The sequence below is a fragment of the Myotis brandtii genome, unplaced genomic scaffold (assembly GCF_000412655.1).
Source record: "Myotis brandtii unplaced genomic scaffold, ASM41265v1 scaffold1103, whole genome shotgun sequence".
Taxonomy (NCBI): Eukaryota; Metazoa; Chordata; class Mammalia; order Chiroptera; family Vespertilionidae; genus Myotis; species Myotis brandtii.
The window spans coordinates 44,059-66,244 of NW_005353762.1; the positions used below are offsets into that span (position 1 = coordinate 44,059).

A 22,186-nucleotide genomic window follows, 5' to 3' on the forward strand; every position below is an offset into this window, starting at 1 on the left:
ATGCCATAATGACCTAAACAACCAGTTGCTCTGATGACCACTGTGGCCAGCGAACCAGCCCAATTGGGGGTGGGGCTGGTGGCCAACCTCCCACAGCCCCTTCGCCTGGCTGCCTTGCCCCTGATCGGCCTCTCCCACCCAGATTGAGGGTGGGTTGGCCAGGCAACCCTCCACGGCCCTTCCCCCCCTGCCAACCCTGTCCCTGATGGACCCACCCCACCTCAATTGGCCCACATCCCTCCCCCTGCCTGGCCCTGCCCCTGATTGCCCCCCCCTACCCCAATAGGAGGCAGGGCTGGCCAGCCAAACTCCTGCAGCCCCTCCTCCTGCCCAGCCCCACACCAGATCGGCGCCCCCACCATCTCTTCCTCCCAACAGGCCTGACCCCAATCCGCCAATTGGGACTGGGCTGGCTGGACCCCACCTGTGCATGAATTCATGCACTTAGGCTTCTAGTAGTATAATAACCATTCACATAACTATCACCAAACTTCAACAATTATCAACATCTGACCAATTTATTTCATCCATTTCCCTCTTTTAAAATTGTTTAAAATGCTTCCTTAATTTGAAGGAAATTCCAGACGCCATTCCTGAGCAGGGCAGGCTTCGAAACTACAGACATCTCCTTTAGCTGGGAAGGCTGGAAAGCACTTGCATATTTGGTTAGGGAGCTTCTAATTTCATTTTCACAGAAGAAATGAAAAAACTCCAGTAGCCTAAGGGCAGACTCTGATGAGTTCTGGCCTGGAATTACACAGAGACAAACCATGTTCCTTTCTCTGGCTTGGTTCTAGAGGGACAATGGAGGAGTTCGCTCCAGTGCATTTCTGAGATGAATAGGCTATATTCCAGAAAAGCTCACATGCCCAACGCAGGGTACACCTCCTGCAATCTGTTGGTCGACCTGGATGTTGTCAGAGACTTGTCTTCTGGAGCCAGCAAATACCGGGACTTCATCCGTCAACTGCCCATCCATCTCTCCAAGTATATTCTAAGTATGCTGGGATGTATTGGGGATTTCTCAAGAGTCTTCCCTTTGCAATCCAGTTTATAGGGTCCCAGGTTTATCTATTTCCCCCCAGGTATGCTCGATAAAAGCACCCTGAACAGATGTGCCGCTGTGAGCCAGCACTGGGCTGCACTGGCAAAGAAAGTCAGGAAGGACTTCTCGATACATTCGTTCATTCACAACCAGATCGCCTTACTGCAGGTACTCCTGTCGGGAAGGGTGGTCTGCAGACTGGCCTTACTTCCTCATGGAAGCTGGCTGACAGGAGCCTTTCAGTCCACTCAGCAGACCCTTTGAATGGCCTCCTGTTGCATTTTGCTGCTTCACAGGCTTCAACAGTCATTTCCTTTTTGTGTGAACTCCCCATTAATCTATACCATTGTGAGTGCATTGAGCAGGGAGAACATGTAGAAACCTACCAGGAAGAGAAAGGCAGAGCCTTGGAAAATCATGTGAAGCAGGGAATCACCTCCCCAACCCTGCCCCAACATGTGACCCCCGGCCCAGAGAGCTGCATTGTGGCTTAGGCCAGTGGTCGGCAAACTCATTAGTCAACAGAGCCAAATATCAACAGTACTTCTTCAAAATAGACTCGCCCAGGCCGAAAACCAACTTCTGCACATGGGCCATGAAGTTTCAATCACACTGTACGTGCTCCCGCACGTGGTATTTTGTGGAAGAGCCACACTCAAGGGGCCAAAGAGCCGCATGTGGCTCGCGAGCCGCAGTTTGCCGACCACGGGCTTAGGCAATCAGGAAGTCATGTGTATGTTTCTGGATCAGCCTGACACAGTACACAGATGTCTACAAGGCCACAAAGTCTATTTGTAAGTTAAAATGCAATTTTCTCTGGCATTTTTACTTTTTTTTTTTTGCCTGAAGCCTAATTCAAATAAAGGATTCTTGGGAGCTAGGATTTTTTCCCAGCAGAGACAGATGAGAGGAGAAGAAGCAGGCATGGTGAGGCAGGTCATCCTCTGGAAAGCTGGGAATGGCTGACCATCTCTTTCTGGTCTCGTTCCAGATCTTTAGTATCATTATCCTCCTTAAGCCAGTCTACACACACTATTGCCTTACTGGCCAGGCCCAGGCCTCCCTGAGTCAGAGCTTACTCCTCTTTCAGATCTTGCCAAGCACTAGTTTAACCTTCCTCTCAGAGAGAGGAACCAAGGGTAGCCATTTTCTGTTTTTCCCCCAGGGGTCCTACACAAAGGGAATAGATCCCACCTATGCCTGCAAGCTTTTCGTCCCAGTTCCTAAAATGACAGATGACATAAAGCGCACACGTGCGAAAAATCAGAAATGGAAACTGAGAACAAAGGTGGGTTCTGATGGCATCGCGGGCAAATAACTGTGAGAGTCATCTCTTACTGGTCAATGAAGGCTGAAGTCCAGGTTCAGTCCTTAGATAGGGTATAGGAAATGGGAGGATATGGAATATAGCATATGCATATAGGATATTGGAAGTGATATTCCCTAAGGAAGACCAGAATTCCGTGCTATGTGTCCTTCAGCTTAAGTTGCTTCCTTTCTTTAAGCCTTAAATGCCTCATGTATTAAACAAATAGATTGATTTGGTTGTCCTCTCAGGGTTTGTCCTTACTTTAAATCCCATTGCTATGTCCCCAGAACCAAGCCATCTGGTGCAGAGCTCAGAGCGAGGAGCAATGTCAGTGATAGCTGGGATTTTCTTCCACACCCATCAGTCCATGCATCTAGACATTCTAGAACAGGGGTCCTCAAACTTTTTAAACAGGGGGCCAGTTCACTGTCCCTCAGACCGTTGGAGGGCCAGACTATAGTTTAAAAAAAAAAACTATGAACAAATTCCTATGCACACTGCACATATCTTATTTTGAAGTAAAAAAACAAAATGGGAACAAATAAACTATTTGTATTTGCATGTGGCCCGCGGGCCGTAGTTTGAGGACCCCTGTTCTAGAAGCTACAGGAGTCTGTGGCTCTGGAATGAGAACAGGAGGGCCAGTCCAGAATGTCCAGGGTCCAGAATGAATTAAACTTTCTCACCTTTCACGTCCAGGTTCATTCTGATTCTAGGATGGAAGGGGAAAGTTACTTAACCATACATCTCCCTATCAAATCTTAGGCAATAATGAAGAGCAGATGGAAGACCCTGAACTCTATGTTCTGCCTATCCAGGCATGGTTCATTCCTAGAACCATTAGATTACTGCTTCCTCCTCTTTGCTCGAGGGCCTTCTAATTTGAAACTATTCAATGGGTTCTAAAAGAATATTTAATGAGGGGTGGTCAGACTGTAGCTTCCCATAAGAAAACTGCATTATAAATTATAATTTGAGAAATAGAAGTGTCCAGAGAGACAATCTAGTTCATATGTCTGTAGAGACCAGACAGGGCCCATGAATGAGGGAGGTGGTGGTCTAAGTAGTAAAGGACAGTAGAACAGTGATGGGTTAAGCAGCGGTTCTCAACCTGTGGGTCGTGACCCCTGCATATCAGATATTTACATTACGATTCATAACAGTAGCAACATTACAGTTATGAAGTAGCAACGAAAATAATTTTATGATTGGGTCACAACATGAGGAACTGTATTTAAAGGGCCAGAAGGTTGAGCATCGCTGGGTTAGAGGGTTCACTTTCCATCTAAAGGGGCCAGTTGCTACTCAGCTAGAGCTAATTATTGCCATGGGAGACTGTGAAGCTCGACCTAGACCACCTGAACTTTTGAGAGAAGTTAGAAACCTGAATTATCATGTGACATTCTTTGCTTTTTTAAATGCTGGCAACTAATTAAAATCATTTTTTTTTAATATGGGCCAAGGCAAATACATTTGTTTACCTCATTTGACTTGGCAATTTTTTAAATCTTTGAGTTGGTCCATTCACTCATTCTATAGATAAAGAAACTAAGGCACAGAGTTTCAGGATCCTAACCAGCAGAATAACAGGCAAATACAAGTGAAATGCTGATCTGCTCTTCCCAAGCCTATTGCTCTGTTGGGCATAATGAAACTAACATGCTTCTTCCTTAGGTGGAAGAGCTATAATTGCCTGACAAAAAAGAACCACCCAGACAGTGTTCAATATTTTAGAAATGTATAATTTAGGAAAAGAGAGACGATGTGGAGGCCAGATGAGGACATGTGAAGCAGTGAGACCAAACAGTTAAGGGGTCTGCTAGGGAAAGGTGGAGGTTGAGTGCTGCTGAGGGGTGCTGATTGCAATGGGTACTGAGCTCAAACAGTGTGCCAGGAATGGTGCCTAGGACTTTGTACACATTATGTACTTGATATTCACCACAGGCCAGGTATATAGCTTCAGTTTATGGATATGGAAATGCAGGCCACGTTGCTGGAAAACTTGCCCAAGCTCCCATAGCTGGTCAGTGGCAGAGCTGGAATTTGAACTAAGGTCTTGTTCCTCCCAATGACTCTACCATGTAGATTCTAGGTTCTCAAAACTTAATTGATGAGGAAGAGCCAAGGAATTCCAGCCCTACTGTGAGAAGCCAGGGAAGCTTCATTTAATTCAAGGCTGCTTGGACTCTGGAGGGGAGGCAGTTGGACAGGTTCTTCAGAGGCTTGTAGGTGAATATCACTACTTGGTTAAGATTAAGAAGGAGAGTAAGCTGAGGAAAGCAGCCGTCCTGAGGAAGAGTCTACAGGCATGATGACACCTAAGGTTTGGAAGGAGACTTAGGAAGAGGTGTCCCTAGGTCTGCCAGATGCAAACATGATGGTTTGGTCTTCTTTGCTTTCATGACAAACTCACCCTGTGTTTTGGTTGCCTGGTCGTGTATTATTTTCTGCTTTTGGAGGGGGGAGAGTATGCCTGAGAAGAAGAATGGAACTTTCATCTGTGCCAGAATTCAGCATGCCTGGCAGGCAATAGCTGCTCAGGAAGTATGTGATTAAGAGAGGGAGAGAAAAAAAAAATAGGGAAGGAAGGAGGAGGAGGGAAGAAAAGAAGGAAGGGAGGAAAGAAGAAGGAAGGAAGGGAGGGAGGGAGGGAGGGAGGGAGGGAGGAAGGAAGGAAGGAAGCCATAAAAGGAAAGCAAGCACCTCTGCTGAGATTGGGTATATTGATTTCTCCTCTCTGAGACTCAGATACCTCATCTGTAAAATGTTGAGAACACATTGTAGGGTGAATGATGTACTTTGTGAGGCAGCTGTAAGGAGAAGTTAAGGTTGCAGATGGATGAAAACTTTGAAGGGCAAATGAAAATAGAGTGTGTAACAGTAATTTCACACATGGCAGTTTCCATGAATATACTTTGTACTGTCAAGTATATGTAATGTAAATGTGAAACCTTACTTCCATGAAATGGTTGGTCAAAAGGGACCTGTGCCTTTATCTGTGGGTATACCCTTTGTGAGCTCATTTTTTTTAAAAGTTGGGCATCAGCAATATTGAAAGTTCATGGAATCAAAATGCATATGAAACACAAAGAAATGGGAGAAGAATTAGGACCTTGGACTCAATATTTTCTAACGTACAGATTACCTTGCTGCCTGCTCCTTGGCCCTTCCCCATGACCACATAGCAACAGCCACAGCCTGAAGAGGAAGAATCCATGGGCACTTGTGTCCTTGCCAGGGGAGACTCGCAGTGGTTCTCAACCTTCCTAATGCCGTGACCCTTTAATACAGTTTCTCATATTGTGGTGATCCTCAATTTCATTGTTACAAATTGAACATAATTAAAGCATAGTGATTAATCACAAAAACAATATGTAATTATATATACATTTTCTGATGGTCTTAAGCGACCCCTGTGAAAGGGTCGTTCGACCCCCCAAAGGGGTCGCGACCCACAGGTTGAGAATCGCTGCTCTAGGGGATACAGGGGTAAAGTTGCCACTGTACTTTGACTCCAAGTGTTCCTTTGTTAGAATGACAACAACTTGTGGACAGCATACCAGAACCAGGAAATCCAGCAGATTCAGATGGAGGAGAGAAATGTCTTCTGTGGGACTTACAACATCCATATTCTCTCTGACACGTAGGTACTAGGTTCTGAATCTAGGTCTTCAGAGATCCTTAAATACTGGCATCTTAGGATTCCCATGACCCTTGTTCACTTGGAAAGGCAATCCTTCCTCATCTCAAACGCTAAATTAACATGAGAATAGGTGCTTGATGTTTGCACCATTATCAGCAGTGAGTGGGGGATATTTTCCCCTTATAAATTTTGGATATACTGACCAACAAATTTATGCACAATTTATGTGCATAAAATCTTTCTTTTTTGAAATATTTTTATTGTTTTATTCTAATTTCAGAAGTAATATATGCTTACTGTGTGTGTGGGGGGGGGCGGGGGGGAGTCCACCAAATGCCAGAAAATGTATAGATAAAAGCAAAGATCTCCTATAATCTTGTCTTCTAGAGATAATCACCATTAATACTGGTGTCTATTCTAGAATTTTTTACAAAGCTGGGGGCTTAGCCGGCCTGCAAACCTCCCCCAAAAGGCCCTTGGCCCCTTGCCCAGGCCAGCCATGCCCCCCAGTGGGGATCCTCACACCGATGGGGGCGTGGCCAGCCTGAAAACAGCCCTCAGCCCCTCACCCAAGCTGGCCATCAGCTCCTTGCCCAGGCTGGCCATGCCCCCCAGTGGGGACCCCCAACCCAATGAGGGTGTGGCTGGCCTCCAAACCACCCCAGGCCCCTTGCCCAGGCCTGCCCTGCCCCCCAAGGGACCCCTACCCTGATCCAGGACCCCCTTCAGGATAGACCAGCCAGCCCTCACCTGTGCAACAGGTGTCTATCTATACTATCTATACTAATAAAAGGGTAATATGTTAATTAGACTGGGAGACCTTCCAGACAAAGCCAAGGTGGCGAGGCTGAGGCAGAGGTGGTTAGGGGTGTCCAGGCCAGGAGGGGAGGGCATTTTTGGAGTGATCAGGCTGGTGGGGGGGGGGGTCAGTTGGGAGCAATCAGACCAGCAGGGGCAGGCAGTTAGGGACGAGCAGGCCAGCAGGGGTGGGGGGGGGGCAGTTAGGGATGAGAAGGCCAGCCGGGGGGCAGTTGGGGGCAAGCAGGCTGGCATGCAGAGTAGTTAGGGGCGATCAGGCAGGCAGGCAGGCAGGTGAGCAGTTAGGAGCCAGCGGTCCCAGATTGTGAGAGGGATGTCCCTGTGGGATCGGGCCTAAACCGGCAGTCAGACATCCCCCGAGGGGTCCCAGATTGTAGAGGGTGCAGGCCAGGCTAAGGGACACCCCTCATGCACAAATTTCGTGCACCAGGCCACTAGTGCTATACATATTTCTGTAACACACTCCAGCAAAATACTGTGGCTATCTTTCCATGTTAAATATGAAAATAGTATTTATGATAACTACATAGTGTGACATCATTTGGATATGCTGTAAGAAGATCCTTTAATAATCAACTTTCTGCCATACTTTAGGCCTAGGATTTCACTCTTCATTCATACGGTTTTGTGAAGGGCATCTCTATTTTATTTTTGGCTGTGAGTCACACTAACAAATTGCATATTGACCAGTCCTTAAGGGAAAGGCAGAGCAGATAGGAGACAGGCAAAGTTGACTTTTTATGAGTGGTATGGCGATAAATACTCTTTAGAAAAGATGGTGCCTGGTTGAACTCAAGATATGACAAATGCAATGAGAACAAAATTGCTTCTCATATTCAGAGTGACCATACATCCCTTTTTACTGAAACAATCCCACTTTACTCTGTGATCCTGGGGTAATTAATAATAGTGTCCCCTTTCAAGGTAAAAAATATTTGGATAATAAATTATTTGGTCATCCTGATCATATTTTATCTATTTACTAATAATATTATGACTGGAAAATTAATTCAACTCACCTTTTTTTTATCAGACTACAAGCTCATTGAAGTCAAGGTCCATATCTTACTCATTTTTGTATTCCCCATGGCTCCTATTAGCTCAGAACTTGGAACTTAATATATGTTCATTGGATATTGGTTAAGAAAAATTAAAAAAAAAAGAAATAGTGGTATATGCAGTGGGTATAGGGCTTCCCAACTGTGTTCCTCTGAGGTTTTCCATGAAAAAAGGTTTCTGTGGTTAAATAAGTTTGGGGAATACTGCATACTCTATTCTCCTATTCTCTCTCTTGGGGATTTATCTACATTAATTAGCAGATTTTTTTGGTAGTTTTTGCCCGTTGTCTTTAGGTTTTAAATTTACCCCAAATGGATTTTTTGTTATGCTATGAGGTAGAAATCTATCAGGGCCCATTAACACTAGGCCTTTATCTCAGCTACTGTCCTTGTTGGAAGGCCTTGACTTTTCGTATACTTGCAGGTGAAACCACTGTGCTAGTGAATTCCAGGCAGGACACTAACTCTCTTTTCATGGATCATCCCTTTTCCTGGCAACTCAGGTGGGACAGAAATAGAATCATCCACTATTCTGGGGGAGATGTGGTAGCTGTGTCATCCAATCGGAAGATCCAGCTTCTGGACATCTTACAAGCAAAGGAGATCCCCGTCCAGTTCCGAGGCCACACTGGGACTGTCCGTGCCCTCTTTGTGTGTGAGGAGGAAAACGTTCTCCTGAGCGGGAGCTATGACCTGAGTATCAGGTGAGTGGGCCAAGGAGTTGTGGTTCCTCACAAACCCAGGTTTGTGGAAGAAAGAAGTACATATACTTTTTCCTTTTTGTAGTTATTGAAAAGTTCTCCTAAATAATACTAACTACTAGAATAGTCCACAGCATTTTGCTTTTTTGGCAAGGTAAAAACCAAGAATTTGTATATTGTTTAAACTTTGGATGAGATAAGCTTATAACAATGATAGGATCTACTAGTCTTTTCTACTTGAAGACTGTGAATCAGAAAGTATATTTTTAGCATTCCTAGATGAAGGCCCAATATTTATTTCCTTTTATAGATTCCTTCAGGGAAAGTATTTTTTGTGGGTTTGAAATATTGTATAGAAGTAAGATAGTGTTTGAAATATATATATATATTTAAAGAATATAAGAAGGACCATTGTACTCATTACTCAGGCCAAGAAATAAAACATTGTTAGTCTCCAAATCCCATTATGTGCCTTTCCCTTATTGCTTCTTTCTTCTTCCCAACCAGAGGTAATGTTATTCTAAATTTTATACTAATTATTCCCTTATATTTTTATAGGTTTATTTATAGTTTTGCTACCTAGTTATATATCTCTAAATATATTTATTACTTTGGTATATATTTATTATTTTGGTCCATTTTTGAACTTAACATAAATGGAACTGTTTTAAAAATTCATCCATATTTGAGTTCTTACATTGAACTATGATTTTGAGATTCATCCATATGATGTAGGCAGCAATAATTAACGTACTTTTACAGAGATATAGTGTTTTATTGGATGAATATATCTTAACTCATTTATTTATTCTGTTGTTAATGGATATTTGGATTGTTTCTAGGTTTTCTATTCTTTCAAGAAGTGCTGCCATAGGTGTTCTTGGATTTGTCTCCTGGTGCCTGTATATATGAGTTTTTAGAAAAAAAAATTATTGGGGGTATAATTGGCATATAACATTTCTGTTTTAGGTGTAAACAAAACCCATCACCACGCATAGTTACAGTTTTTTGTTGTTATGATGAAAACTTTTAAGATCTCTTTTAGTAACTTTCGAATATATGGCACAGTATTGTTAACTGTAATGCATGAATTTCTTATCTTTATTTTTGACAGTATTGCAGGTGTACTCCATTTCCCCTTACTTTGCACCCAGACATGCCTCCTCAGGTATTCCTCACACTATTGTCTGTGTCTATGGGCTATGCATATATGCATATATGTTCTTTGGTTGATCTCTTCCAGTGCCCCCTACCCCACTCTCCTCTGATATCTGTCAGTCTGTTCCATGTAGCTATGCCTTTTGTTTGCCAGTTAATTTTGTTCATTAGGTTCCATATATAAGTGAGATAATGTGATATTTGTCTTTTTCTGACTGACTTATTTCACTTGGAATAATCTCTAGGTCCCTCCATGCTGTCACAAAGAATAAGAGTTCCTTTTTTATAGCTACATAGTATTCCATTGTGTAAATGTACCACAGCTTTTCTATCCATTCATCTACTGATGGACACTTGGGCTGTTTCCAGATCTTAGCTATTGTTAATGCTGCAATGAACCTAGGGGTGCATATATTCTTTCTGATTGGTGTTTTAGGTCTTTTGGGATATATCTCCAGAAGTGGGACCTCTAGACCATACAGCAGTTCCACTTTTAATTTTTTTAAATTATTTATTTATTTATTTTAATATATTTTATTGATTTTTTATAGAGAGGAAGGGAGAGGGATAGAGAGCCAGAAACATCGATGAGAGAGAAACATCAATCAGCTGCCTCCTGCACACCTCCTACTGGGGATGTGCCCGCAACCAAGGTACATGCCCTTGACCGGAATCGAACCTGGGACCTTTCAGTCCGCAGGCTGACTCTCTATCCACTGACCGGTTAGGACCCATTTTTAATTTTTTGAGGAAACTCCATACTGTTTTCCATAGTGGCTGTACCAATCTGTATTCCCACCAGCAGTGTACTAGGGTTTCCTTTTCCCCACATCCTTGCCAGCAATAGTTAGTTGATTTATTGATAGGAACCTCACTGGTAGGTGTGATTTGATACTTCATTGTAGTTTTAATTTGCATCTCTCTGATGATTAGTGAGCATTTTTTCACATGTCTATTAACCATCTTTATGTCCTCTTTAGAGAATTATCTATTCAGTTCCTTTGCCCATGTTTTAATTAGATTGTTTATCTTTCTGTTGTTGAGTTATATATGTTGTTTATATATTTTGGAAATGAACCCCCTATCAGATGTACCATTAGCAAATATATTCTCCCATACAGTGGGCTCCCTTTTCATTTTGTTGATGGTTTCTTTTGCTATGCAGAAGCTTTTTATGTAATAACTAAGAACTTTATAATATTGCTATTGTAAATAGTACTTTATTTTCATTTATATTTTAAATTGATTATTACTGGTATAAAGAAACGATATCAATTTTTCTAGTTTGATTTTGTATCCAGCAACTTTGCTAATGTTTCTTATTAATTTTAAAAGTATGTGTGTTGATTTGGTTTGTCTATGTAGATGACCTTATCAATTGAAAATAATGACAATATTTTACCTTTTTTTCCAATAATTGTAGTATTCTTTTTTTGTTCTTTCATCCTGACTTTGCCTGGGCCTTCCAGCTAAGCAGTAGTAGTAAGAACAGGCATACATATCTTATTCTCCTTTTTTTTAAAAAAAATATTTTATTGATTTTTACAGAGAGGAAGGGAGAGGGATAGAGAGCCAGAAACATCGATGAGAGAGAAACATCAATTCAGTTGCCTCCTGCACATTCCCCACTGGGGATGTGCCCACAACCAAGGTAGATGCTCTTGATTGGAATCGAACCCAGGGCCCTTCAGTCCGCAGGCCAATGCTCTATCCACTGAGCCAAACCGGCCAGGGCTTATTCTCCTTTTTGAAAGGAGTACATCTATAGCAAGTATATTTAAGTATCATGCTTGCTGTTACAACTTTGATTTATAAGTTTATAAAATCAAAACATTTTCTTCTATTCCTATTCAACAAGTGTTTATCAAATACATTTTCTGTATGTATTTAGAAAAACAACCTGGACACATGGTCGGCCATGTTGCTAGAGATGGAAATTCAAAACATGTGTTTTTTTTAGACTACTGGGACATGGTCAAACACACTGTAGGTGCATAGCAGGCTCTGACAAACAGGTAAGGCCATAAGACACTTGGGAGTATTAGAAGAAAATCTTCACATTCAAAGAATGTATTATTAATAATTATTATTATATTTTATCATTAATCATATGTTATGCCAAATCTAATAATAACTGTATGAGGCAAGTGCCATTATCATCCCGTTTACAGATGAGGAAACTGAGGTACAGAGTTATTTATTAAATTTTCCAAGATCGCCGAAACCGGTTTGGCTCAGTGGATAGAGCGTCGGCCTGCGGACTGAAAGGTCCCAGGTTCGATTCCGGTCAAGGGCATGTACCTGGGTTGCGGGCACATCCCCCGTAGGAGATGTGCAGGAGGCAGCTGATCGATGTTTCTCTCTCATCGATGTTTCTAACTCTCTATCTCTCTCCCTTCCTCTCTGTAAAAAATCAATAAAATATATTTAAAAAAAAAATTTTCCAAGATCACACAGCTAGTAAGTGATGGACCTGGGCTTGGACCCCAGGCATCCTGGCTCCAGAGTCTACTAACTAAGCATTTCCCTGTGACCTGCCACAGAAATAACCTGGCTGAAGTGGAAATTTGTAATAATTATATTTAAGAGACCTCAGGCAAGCCTGTTTATTAAACAGCAGTGTGACACATACATGTTTCCATATATCTATTAGATACGCTTCAGAAATATACATAAAATATTTTGGATCTGCATGGCTGTGGTAATTCTTCTATTTCTATTATCCAGCAAGTGTTTATCAAATATATTTTCTATATGAATTTAGAAACACAACCTGGATACATGGTTGGCCAAGTCGCTAGAAACAGAAATTCAAAACATGCTTTTTTTAGAACATCGTTAAACACACCGTAGGTGCATGTTGGCTCCGACCAACAGGTAAGGCCATAGAACAGTTGGAAGATCAGCTCTACCATTGAATCAGTGCCATGAATTTTAGGCCTGGTGGTCATTCCAGGGACCCTTCCACCTATTACCAAGTAACAGTTATCGAGCATTTTCTACGCGTAGGTTACTATTCTAATGTTACATGCCTTAACGTGGGGTTTCTCAACTTCAGCCCTATTGACATTTAGGGCTGGAGAATTCTTTCTGTGGAGACACTCCTGTGAATTGTAGGAGGTTTAACAGAATCCTTGAACTCTATTCACTAAACACCAGGAGCACCTCCATCCCTGCTTGTGACAACCAAAACTAACTTCAAGCACTGTTAAATGTTCCCTGAGGGTAGAAATCACCCTGGGTTAACAATCACTGCATTTGTGAATTTAATTCTTCACAAAAATCCTATGTGGTATCTATTAATATTATCACTTCCATTTTATCAATCAGGAAATGAAGCCTACACAGAAATTAAGTAGCTTTCCTAAAGTTACACCTAATAGGTACTATAACTGAGATTAAATTCCAGGCCTCTGAGCTTCATCAGGAAACTTTTCTGCCTTACAACTACTTTTTGATCTATAGGAACACTATACAGTATGAACCCTTGGGTCCTAAGAAAATCTGAAAAACTTTTCTTTGGCCTAATTCCTGCAGATACTGGGATCTGAAAAGTGGGGCTTGCATACGAATCTTCACTGGCCACCAGGGGACAATCACTTGCGTCGATTTATATAAGAAAATGCTCGTGTCTGGAGCAAAAGATTGCCAGGTAAAAGGTGAGAGGAAATGCCCTTAACTTTCTAAGAAGTTTCCCCAAATCCATAGGTTGCCAAAATACATATTTTGGTCATTTCTACAGGCACCCACTTTTTTTTTTCATCCATCCACCCATCTATATACCTATTGATCCATTTCTTTGACAATTGTTGGTTGAATATGTACAATATGCTAGACACTGTGTGAGGTATTAAGGAAATAAAATGAGTATGATATGGCTCTTTCAATACAGCTTTTTATTTCCTCCAGAGGCTCATCATTTCCTAATGAAAATAGATATATAAATATATGATGGGGAATATAATAAAACATGTGACCAATAACAACTGCCACTTATTGAATACTAACTTTTTGACTGTGTTAGGTGCTTTATATATATTATTTAACCCCCATAAGAACACTAGGAGGTGGATACAGATGAAAGATCCAAACTCAGAGAAAAACAATTTCCCCTAAATTAAAGCTGCTGAGTGGTAGAGTGTCTGACTCTAAACCATACACTCCGAACCAACATGCAGAGTTCTATGGGACCGTGGAAGTAAGAGCAGGAGGAAAAGCAGCACGGACAGGATGCTATTTAGTTCTAGACATAGAGAGAGAGAGTGGAGGACATTCCAAGTAGAAGGAACAGCACAGACAAATCCATAGAAGGTTGAAGAAAATGGTGTATCCAGGGGATTTCCCCTGGCTGGTCTGGCTGGGTGTAGTGTTGAAGATAATTTGTTTGTGGCCAGATAATCAAGGACCTTCTGCATCATGGAAGGAAACTGAACCTTATCCTATAGGACATGGAAAGCTATTAGTACAAATGCATCTTAAGCTGAGGATTGACATGATCAAATGTGCTTTCGAGAAAGATAACTCTAGTGATGGTGTGGAAGAAGGATCTGGAGGGCAGTGACCACGTGGAGATAGGGGACAAAGTGAGACACTACTCAGTCTGGAGACTGTGGTGTTTTTATAGTATTGGAGAGCAGGCAAGTGTGAAGAAACTCAGAAGGTGCGAGTTTATATTAAATGGCATAGACTCCCTGAAGGGAGATGTCTAGAGGGGGGGTTGGCAGGACTTTACCGCCAATTGGATATGAAAAGTGAGAAAGATAGAAGCGCAAATGATGAGGCCAGAATTTAAACTCAGGCCACTGGGGATATAGAAGTGTCATCAATGTAAATAGGATGTAAATAGGATGAATAGGGGAATAGTAGTGATACCATTATAATAATCTGGTTATTAATTAACAGAAACGTAGTAAAGGGGAGACTAATATAGGCATGCTATTTATACAACTTTGCCAGAAAGCTACAGTTTAACATTCTCCAAGTCTGTTCCCCACAGATCAATGGGTTGAAGGAACTGGACAATAGGTGCATGCCCAGTAAGGTCTGAATGATTTGGGAAGATGCTTACCTGTCAGTCACAACTGGGAGTGAGTCAGTGGACAGAAGGGTGTGAAATCTGAGACACTTAACTCCAGAACAAAGGGAGTTCTCTCTCTTGGCTCTTGTGCTCTGGAACTACTGTGGCTGGGGACTCACTCCCTGGAATTCACCCATGTGGCTCACAGCCATGTGGGACCCACACAATGGACTAATGGACTAACGGTAGCCTAATACTATATCAGACCCAGCTCCACCCTGGAACGAAAATTCTGGATACTGACCGTGCTATGGGTTCTGCTGGAGGCCCAGCTACGTATTTTCCAGGGCTGGATTAAGAGACATGGGACTGTGCAACCCAAGAAATATAATTCCATGCCAGTAAAAACCACCCTTTCTCCCATGTGAGTCTTAGAAAATTCCTCTCTAAAGATATTGTAAGAACCCCACCTCCACTAGTGACAGGAAATTGTAACCTACCCAATCTTCTGGCAACAATAGGGAAGAGTGAGGAATGGAGGAGAAGGTAATGGCTTCAATTTTGAACATGTTGAGTGTGGTAGGCAGAATAATGGCTAACCAAAGATATTCATGTCTTAATTCCCGGAATCTATGACTATGTAACTTTGTATGGCCAAAGGGACTTTGCAGATGTAATTAAGTTAAGGACTTTAAAATGGAGAAATTATCCTTGGTTCTCAATGTGGGGCCATGGGTAATCACATGGATCCTTAAAACTTTATTGTCTGTGATCAAAAGGAGATGTGACTATGGAAGAATGGCCAGAGAGATGTATTGTTGCTGGTTTGAAGATATAAGAAGGAAAACATGAGCCAAGGAATGTAGGTGACCCTAGAAAGTGGAAAAGGCAAGGAAGTGGATCCCCTCCCTCATAAAGGAACACTGCCCTGCTGACACCTTGATCTTAGCCTTTTGAGGTCATGTCAGATTTCTGTAAAATAATAAGTATGTGTTGCTTTTAACATCTAAGCTTGTGGGAATTTGTTACAGCAGCAATAGAAAGTTAATAAATTGAGTATAGTATTCCCAAAGTTACCCAGGTGAGAATTGCAGTAGGAAGATGCATGTGTGACTACACCAGTCTGGAGTTCCAGGTATGTTGATTTGGTGGTTATCAATAATAATGAAAGATGGAAGCCTTAGGTATGGATGAGAAGTTCCCTGCAAATCCAGAGGAAAAACTGACAAGAAGAAAAGCAAGGGACCCAAAAGCCACATCATATTAGGGGTAAGTGGAGGAAAAAGATGTGGAAAAGGGAGAAAGAGTGGTGACACATACACAAACACTCAGACCTGCTTAAGATACTCCCTACCTTTTTGCCCTCCCCGACCTGAACTTGTCTTGTTGCCATGATTGCTTTAAGGAGTAGAGCAGAAAGGATGAAAGGGTGAGGGTCTGAAGATGCAAGGGCAGATAAAGCCTCAAGCTTGAGAGAATCCTGTGAGACCACAGGCAGGCCAGAACTAGGACAAGGGGAGTTAGGCCGTTAACTCAGGTATAAAACTTGAGGGAGCACCAATAAAACCACAATAATCAAATTACATATTTTAATGCAGTATGTAAAAGTCAGAATTAATACACACAAGATAAAAAACTATCAAAAGATCTCTCTTACCCTAACCCTGGCCCTGCCAGCAGCCCCTGGGCTCTTCCAACCTGCCTGGGTTACCAAAACCCAGGAGAAAGAGACAATTGGAGACCTGAATGGTAACTCCCCATGTTTTAAATTCTTTAAATCAGGGCCCCTTCCCAAGGATATTTTCATTAGCATTTCAAGTTTCACATATCCTATAAAATAAAGAGCTAATATGCAAATGGTTGTCACACCGTCACACCTTAACGGCTCAGAAACTCAACACTAGGGAGAGAGGAATGGGGACCAGCCAGGCTGTGGCCTGGGAGAGGGACAAGCCGCCCACCCCATGGTTCTGGGTGCCTGCGGCTGTGGCCCGGGTGAAGCTGCCCTCCCACGGTCCCCTGCAGCTGCAGCTGGCCCAAGCAAAGCCGGCCCAGCCCTGGGTGCCTGCAGCCAGCCAGAGGAGGGAATCCTGGGTCCCAGGTGCGGGGAGAGGCAGAGGCAGTTAGGGGCGATCAGGCAGGCAGGCAGACAAGCGATTAGGAGCTAGCTGTCCCGGATTACAAGAGGCAGTCGGACATCCCCCAAGGGGTCGCGGATTGGAGAGAGGCCAGGAAGAGGGACCCCCCCATGCACAAATTTCGTGCACCTGGCCTCTAGTCTAAATTAATAAAAGAGCCAGTATGTATGTAAAATAAGAAAAACATACTTTAAGTTAATCTGGTATACACAGTTAAGAGCACAGCCTCTGGATCCAGATTCCCTGGGTTCTAATCCCAGCTTAATCTGCTAACTGCCTGTGTGATTCAGGTTACTGAACCTCTCTATGCCTCAGTTTCCCCATCTGTATAGTGGGAAATAATAATAGTATTTGTCTTGTGAAGATAAGTTAATACATGTCAAGCATTATTTGAATGATGCCTGGCTCGTTGTCCTTGCTATATAAATATTAGCTGTGGTCATTTTGTCTTAGGTTATTCATTCTGTTGCTGGGGAGGTACACTGTAACATGAAGCTGACTGTAACATTTTCATTCCTGAATTCATGGTTCACACTTTCAATTTTTACCCTTAAGCTCTGTTCTCCCATTTATTTTCATACCCACCCATCTTATAGTACCCTGGGCTGTTGCTCTAGCACCATCTATGTAGAAGCAGCACTAAACCTGCCCCCAGCTGTGATAACCTCTCAATTAGTACAATCCAAGTCAGATTCAGAAATATTAAAAAATGTAAATGGAAATAGACAGCTTTCTTTTCTTTGGGGGATGGAAGGTGTCAGTCAGGAGCATACCATCTCGAAAGATGGATGCCACGAAACACGTGCCATGATTTTCCCAACATCTCCATGGCAAGCATTTTTCAGGCTTGAAAAGTATCATTGGAGATGAGCTGTCCAACACTTGGACCCCAAGGCTAAGTTCCTCAGTTAGAACTACGATCTAAGCATTGCTGGATCTCCCAATGGCCCATGATTAGGGAGCTCTGTGTTACAGGTATATGGAGCTGTTGGTGAAACTGTGGGGGTGCTGGGCCAGACTAAGGTCTTTTGGGGTCTGACTTGATGGGCTCCACTAGTCTTGGCTTCTGTTATGGGGTGTGGAACAAGCCTGTAACCTGATTTCATCCCTCTCTCTGACCTCACCTTTCTCTCTCCTCCCTTTCAGAGTGGGATATAAACACAGGGAAGTGTCTGAAGACATTTAAACACAAAGACCCCATCTTGGCCATCAAGATCAACGACACCTACATCGTGAGCAGCTGTGAGCGAGGAATAGTGAAAGTGTGGCACATTGTCATGGCTCAGGTGGTAAAGGTGGGGGCAGTAGGCTGTGGAGGGAATGGGGCACTGGCGGTGATGAATTGGAGGAGACTGATGGTGGCTCCCTAGAGAACCTTGGAGCAATTGAGTTCCAGTCACCAGAAGGGCAGTCCTAAAGAACTGAAGGGGAAGCCCCCCAACAAAAAAAATTGGCCATTGACTGTTGGTGGAGGGTCAGGGCCCATGTGACCCATGCTGTCATGAGGCTGGTATCGGAAGGCTGCATTCTGATTAGACATTATATATGGGCTCAGGATATTTTTACAGCAATAGAGAATATTCTACCCTGATTCTGGCATGGGTAAGGGAAGGAACAAAGTCACAGTGGTTTTTCCCCTTACTCTCTGATGAGAATGTTGGCTATATTGAAAGTGACTGAATGTTCAAATACATAAAATGTTCTTGCTGGATTTGAAACCCCCTGGCCCTAGTGGGTGGTGGTGAGATATCATTTATGCCAGGAGCACAGGGTCACAGCTTTTTACCACTAATCTTGTTGTAACTGTGGTTTAACCAGCATTTGCAGGCACAAGGATGCCCCAGGTGCCCACTGGGTCCTGGTAAGGAGCTGGGGATGGAACATCTGGCCCTTCTCCTTCTGGCAGAAGAGGATGATGGTCCAGGCCCTCGCTGGTACTCCAGAGAGATGGGCCTGCCTCAGCCACAGACCCACCAGCAGTCTTCTCCCTGATCCATTCGCCCTTCACTGGGGAGGGAGCTCTGGAGAGAGGGAGCCTTATAAGAGCAAAAGTAAAGTTGGCTAACTAAGTACCAAGTGAGTAGTGCTCATGGATTGGTGGAGAGTGGCTTTGGAATTTACCTAAAGAAGCTTCCAGCTTTGGCCCTTGAAGGAGTCACACTTTGAGTTGACGATTGGCTGAACACAGGGGCAACTTTTCTTGCAGATTCTCAGCGGCCATGAGGGAGCTGTGAAGTGCCTGTGCTTTGACCAGTGGCATCTCCTCTCGGGAAGTGTTGATGGCCTAGTCATGGCCTGGAGCATGGTGGGAAAGTATGAGCGATGCCTCATGGCCTACAAGCATCCCAAGTATGTGCCAGGAAAGCCCTGTCTGAAGAATGTAGTGCTCCCTCCTTTTCCTGTCATAGCTGCGACCTTGATTTTTGGTAGATCAGTCCCTTTTTCTGTCTACTGACCTTTTGTCCCCTTTGCTCCTCCCCCATTTCCTTTTCTTCCTCCTTTACCTATTACCTACCACCCCCTCTATTTGGCCAGTCCCTCTATTACCCTCACTTATTTCTCTTAAGAAATAACAATACTAGATGTGAATTTAGAAAAATGTTTGAAATGTTATACTTATGACACACGTGATAGACTGATATCCGTTACCTACTAAATGTCTGAATATTGGCAGAGCTGTCCCAAGTAATGCCAATTCTAGTAAACTTAATATGCTTGGAATTGGCGTTTACCCCAGGAAGCTTGTGTTCACAAAAGCTTGAAATGTTCCAAGTGAAAAGGTTTAAAAATAATGGAGGGCTTTCTCTGTTTGATATGTTTAACTTATATGTGGAATCTAAAGAGCAATATAAATGAACAAACAAAACAGAAACAGACTCATAGAAACTGATGGTTGCCAGATGTGTGGGGATAGCAAGCTGAGTGAAAAAGGTAAAGGGAATAATAACTGCAATTGGTAGTTACAAAATAGTCATGGGGGGGGGGGATATAAATTACAGTATAGGGAATATAGTCAATAATACTGTAATAACTATGTATGATGCCAGGTGGACACTAGACTTATTGGAGGGTCACTTCTTAAATTATAAAAATGCCTAATCACTATGCTGTACACCTAAAACTAATATAACATTGAATGTCAACTGTTATTGAAAATACTAAATGAGGGCTCAGAGAAGGAGCTTATTCCAGGACAATTCTATTCCAGGACAGACATGGATTTCATTTTACAATTCCAATCCCAGTGTAGTGGTGGTGGCTGCTTAGAACCATTTGAGAAGTAGTCTGAGGTCACATTGGGGCTTATTTGGAAAGGGTATTGTGGTCAGTTAATGGGTCTGCCATGGCCAAAGGTTTTACAGGCTGTTCTGTGCCACTGCGGTACTATGTGAATAATTCTTTTTCCTCTGAGTGCAATATAAACAATCCCAGGGATTGAAATGCTATTCCAATTGATTAAAAGAGTAAATGGATCTTCCAGGGGGATCTATCAGGGGATAGCTATTTAGTAAAACATGTCCCTAAATTTCCTTATACCCTCCAAAGAACTTCTTGGCAGGCACACTGGCTTCATAGGAGGTAGAAGGGGATTTGGGTATATATGTGTACTAGTGACTCGGTGCATAGATTTGTGCACATTGAAAGGAAATTAATTAGAAGGTGGCTGGTGGGGTGGGACTGGGCAAGATGGGCCGGACCCTTCATGGAGCCAACTTCCCACCACCCCTCCCTGGCTGGCCGCACCTGGGGTGGCACCGTAGCTCAAAAGGCATCTGCGGAGTGAGCGGGGTGTCGGGGGGAGGTCCCCTCCGGCAGGTGGGGTCCCTCAGCCTGGCCTGCGGGGATCGGGCTGAAACTGGCTCTCCGAAATCCCCCAAGGGGTCCTGGACTGCAAGAGGGCACTCTGCAAAGTTACTGTTGTACAGGGTGTGGAACGCAAATGCAAGTGTGCAGTAAACCAGATTTGGGGCCGACAGTGCCCCAGCAACAACATAACCCACAGTCGAAGATGGAATCGCACAGCCCCATGAGGAATCATGCTCCCTCCTCTCTGCTTCAGGGTACTTCACCTGAGAACCACCGCTGCCAAGTCATTGCAGCTCGACAGCTCCTGCATTGAGTGTCTGCCCCCTGGTGGTCAGTGTGTGTCATAGCGACCGGTCAGATGTAGGGAGGGACACTTAACATATTAGCCTTTTATATAGATAGGTATCCTCTGTCTGTGATGCGTGACTGCATTCTTGATGAGTGGATGCTGAGAAGGGCCTGTGTTCGGTGATTTATCCAACCCTTAGGTGACCGTCAGCAACTCTCCTAGCATGTCAAACCTGGACCCCCAGGAAGGAGTCAAACCTGATTATGTCATCTGAAATTTGTAACTATAGGTTTTTAAAACCTCCCAACCACAATTCAGTAGGATTTAGTTTAAGTATTGGAAAATAATTTGTTCCCAGAAAACCCAGCAGTTTAGTCACTATTCCACCAATCCATGAGCCTCCCACTCCACCTCAGCTATGAGACATTCTTAAACCATTGTCACTCCCATTGAATGGGGACCCCAACATACCATTCACTTTGGTTCTTGATACCTTGCATAGTTACAGTGAATCCATAGACAGCTGGAGGACATGGTCAATGCCCTTCTTTATGGGGCGCCTCTTCCTACTCGTCTCTTATGTACATATACTGGTAAGTACTCAATAAATATTTTCAATTGATTTTTAATAAGGACTAATTTGATAGATTGCCTTTCTGGAGAGTTGTCATGATTGGACTGATACCCATCTTTTGAATATGATAGAGGTGTAAAAACAGACATAGTTGCTATCTGTCTTCTTGACCTAACATTTATTTCCTCCAAAATTAAGATTATGCATATAGTGTGGGAGACAATGGATAAGAGAAATAAAATTAGAGGATACAAAGTAGAAAAGATAGAAATGATGATCCCTAGAAAAGTTTTGTACTCTGTAGTATCTTAAAAAACACACACCCTTTATTCTTTAATGTTTTATAATAATACATTTTTTAAATTTTTAAATAAAGATAGAATTTGCATAATATAAAAGTCATAGTGTGCAATTCAGTGATTTTTAGTATATTCATAATGTTGTAAAACCATCACTACAATCTAATTAGAGAACATTTACATCAGTCATTGGGAATGTCCTCTGTTTCATTTCTGATTTTAGTGATTTCAGTTTTCTCTCTTAGTTTCTTGGTCAGTCTAAGTAAATAATTGTCAGTTGTCTAGCCAAAGGTTTGCTCATCTTTTCAAGGAACCAACTTTTGGTTTCA

General features: G+C 42.8%; 1 protein-coding gene across 1 annotated transcript in view; it reads left to right on the plus strand.

The window, feature by feature from the left end:
* CDRT1 (CMT1A duplicated region transcript 1) overlaps positions 1-22,186 on the plus strand; it is a 37,561-nt gene that overhangs the window by 2,901 nt on the left and 12,474 nt on the right. Inside the window, exons 3-10 of the mRNA XM_005857335.2 lie at positions 798-998; positions 1,086-1,213; positions 2,211-2,333; positions 5,888-5,997; positions 8,378-8,578; positions 13,271-13,392; positions 18,035-18,183; positions 19,095-19,237. Of these exons, the coding sequence (XP_005857397.2) occupies positions 798-998; positions 1,086-1,213; positions 2,211-2,333; positions 5,888-5,997; positions 8,378-8,578; positions 13,271-13,392; positions 18,035-18,183; positions 19,095-19,237 (1,177 nt within the window). The remainder of the gene's footprint in view (positions 1-797; positions 999-1,085; positions 1,214-2,210; positions 2,334-5,887; positions 5,998-8,377; positions 8,579-13,270; positions 13,393-18,034; positions 18,184-19,094; positions 19,238-22,186) is intronic.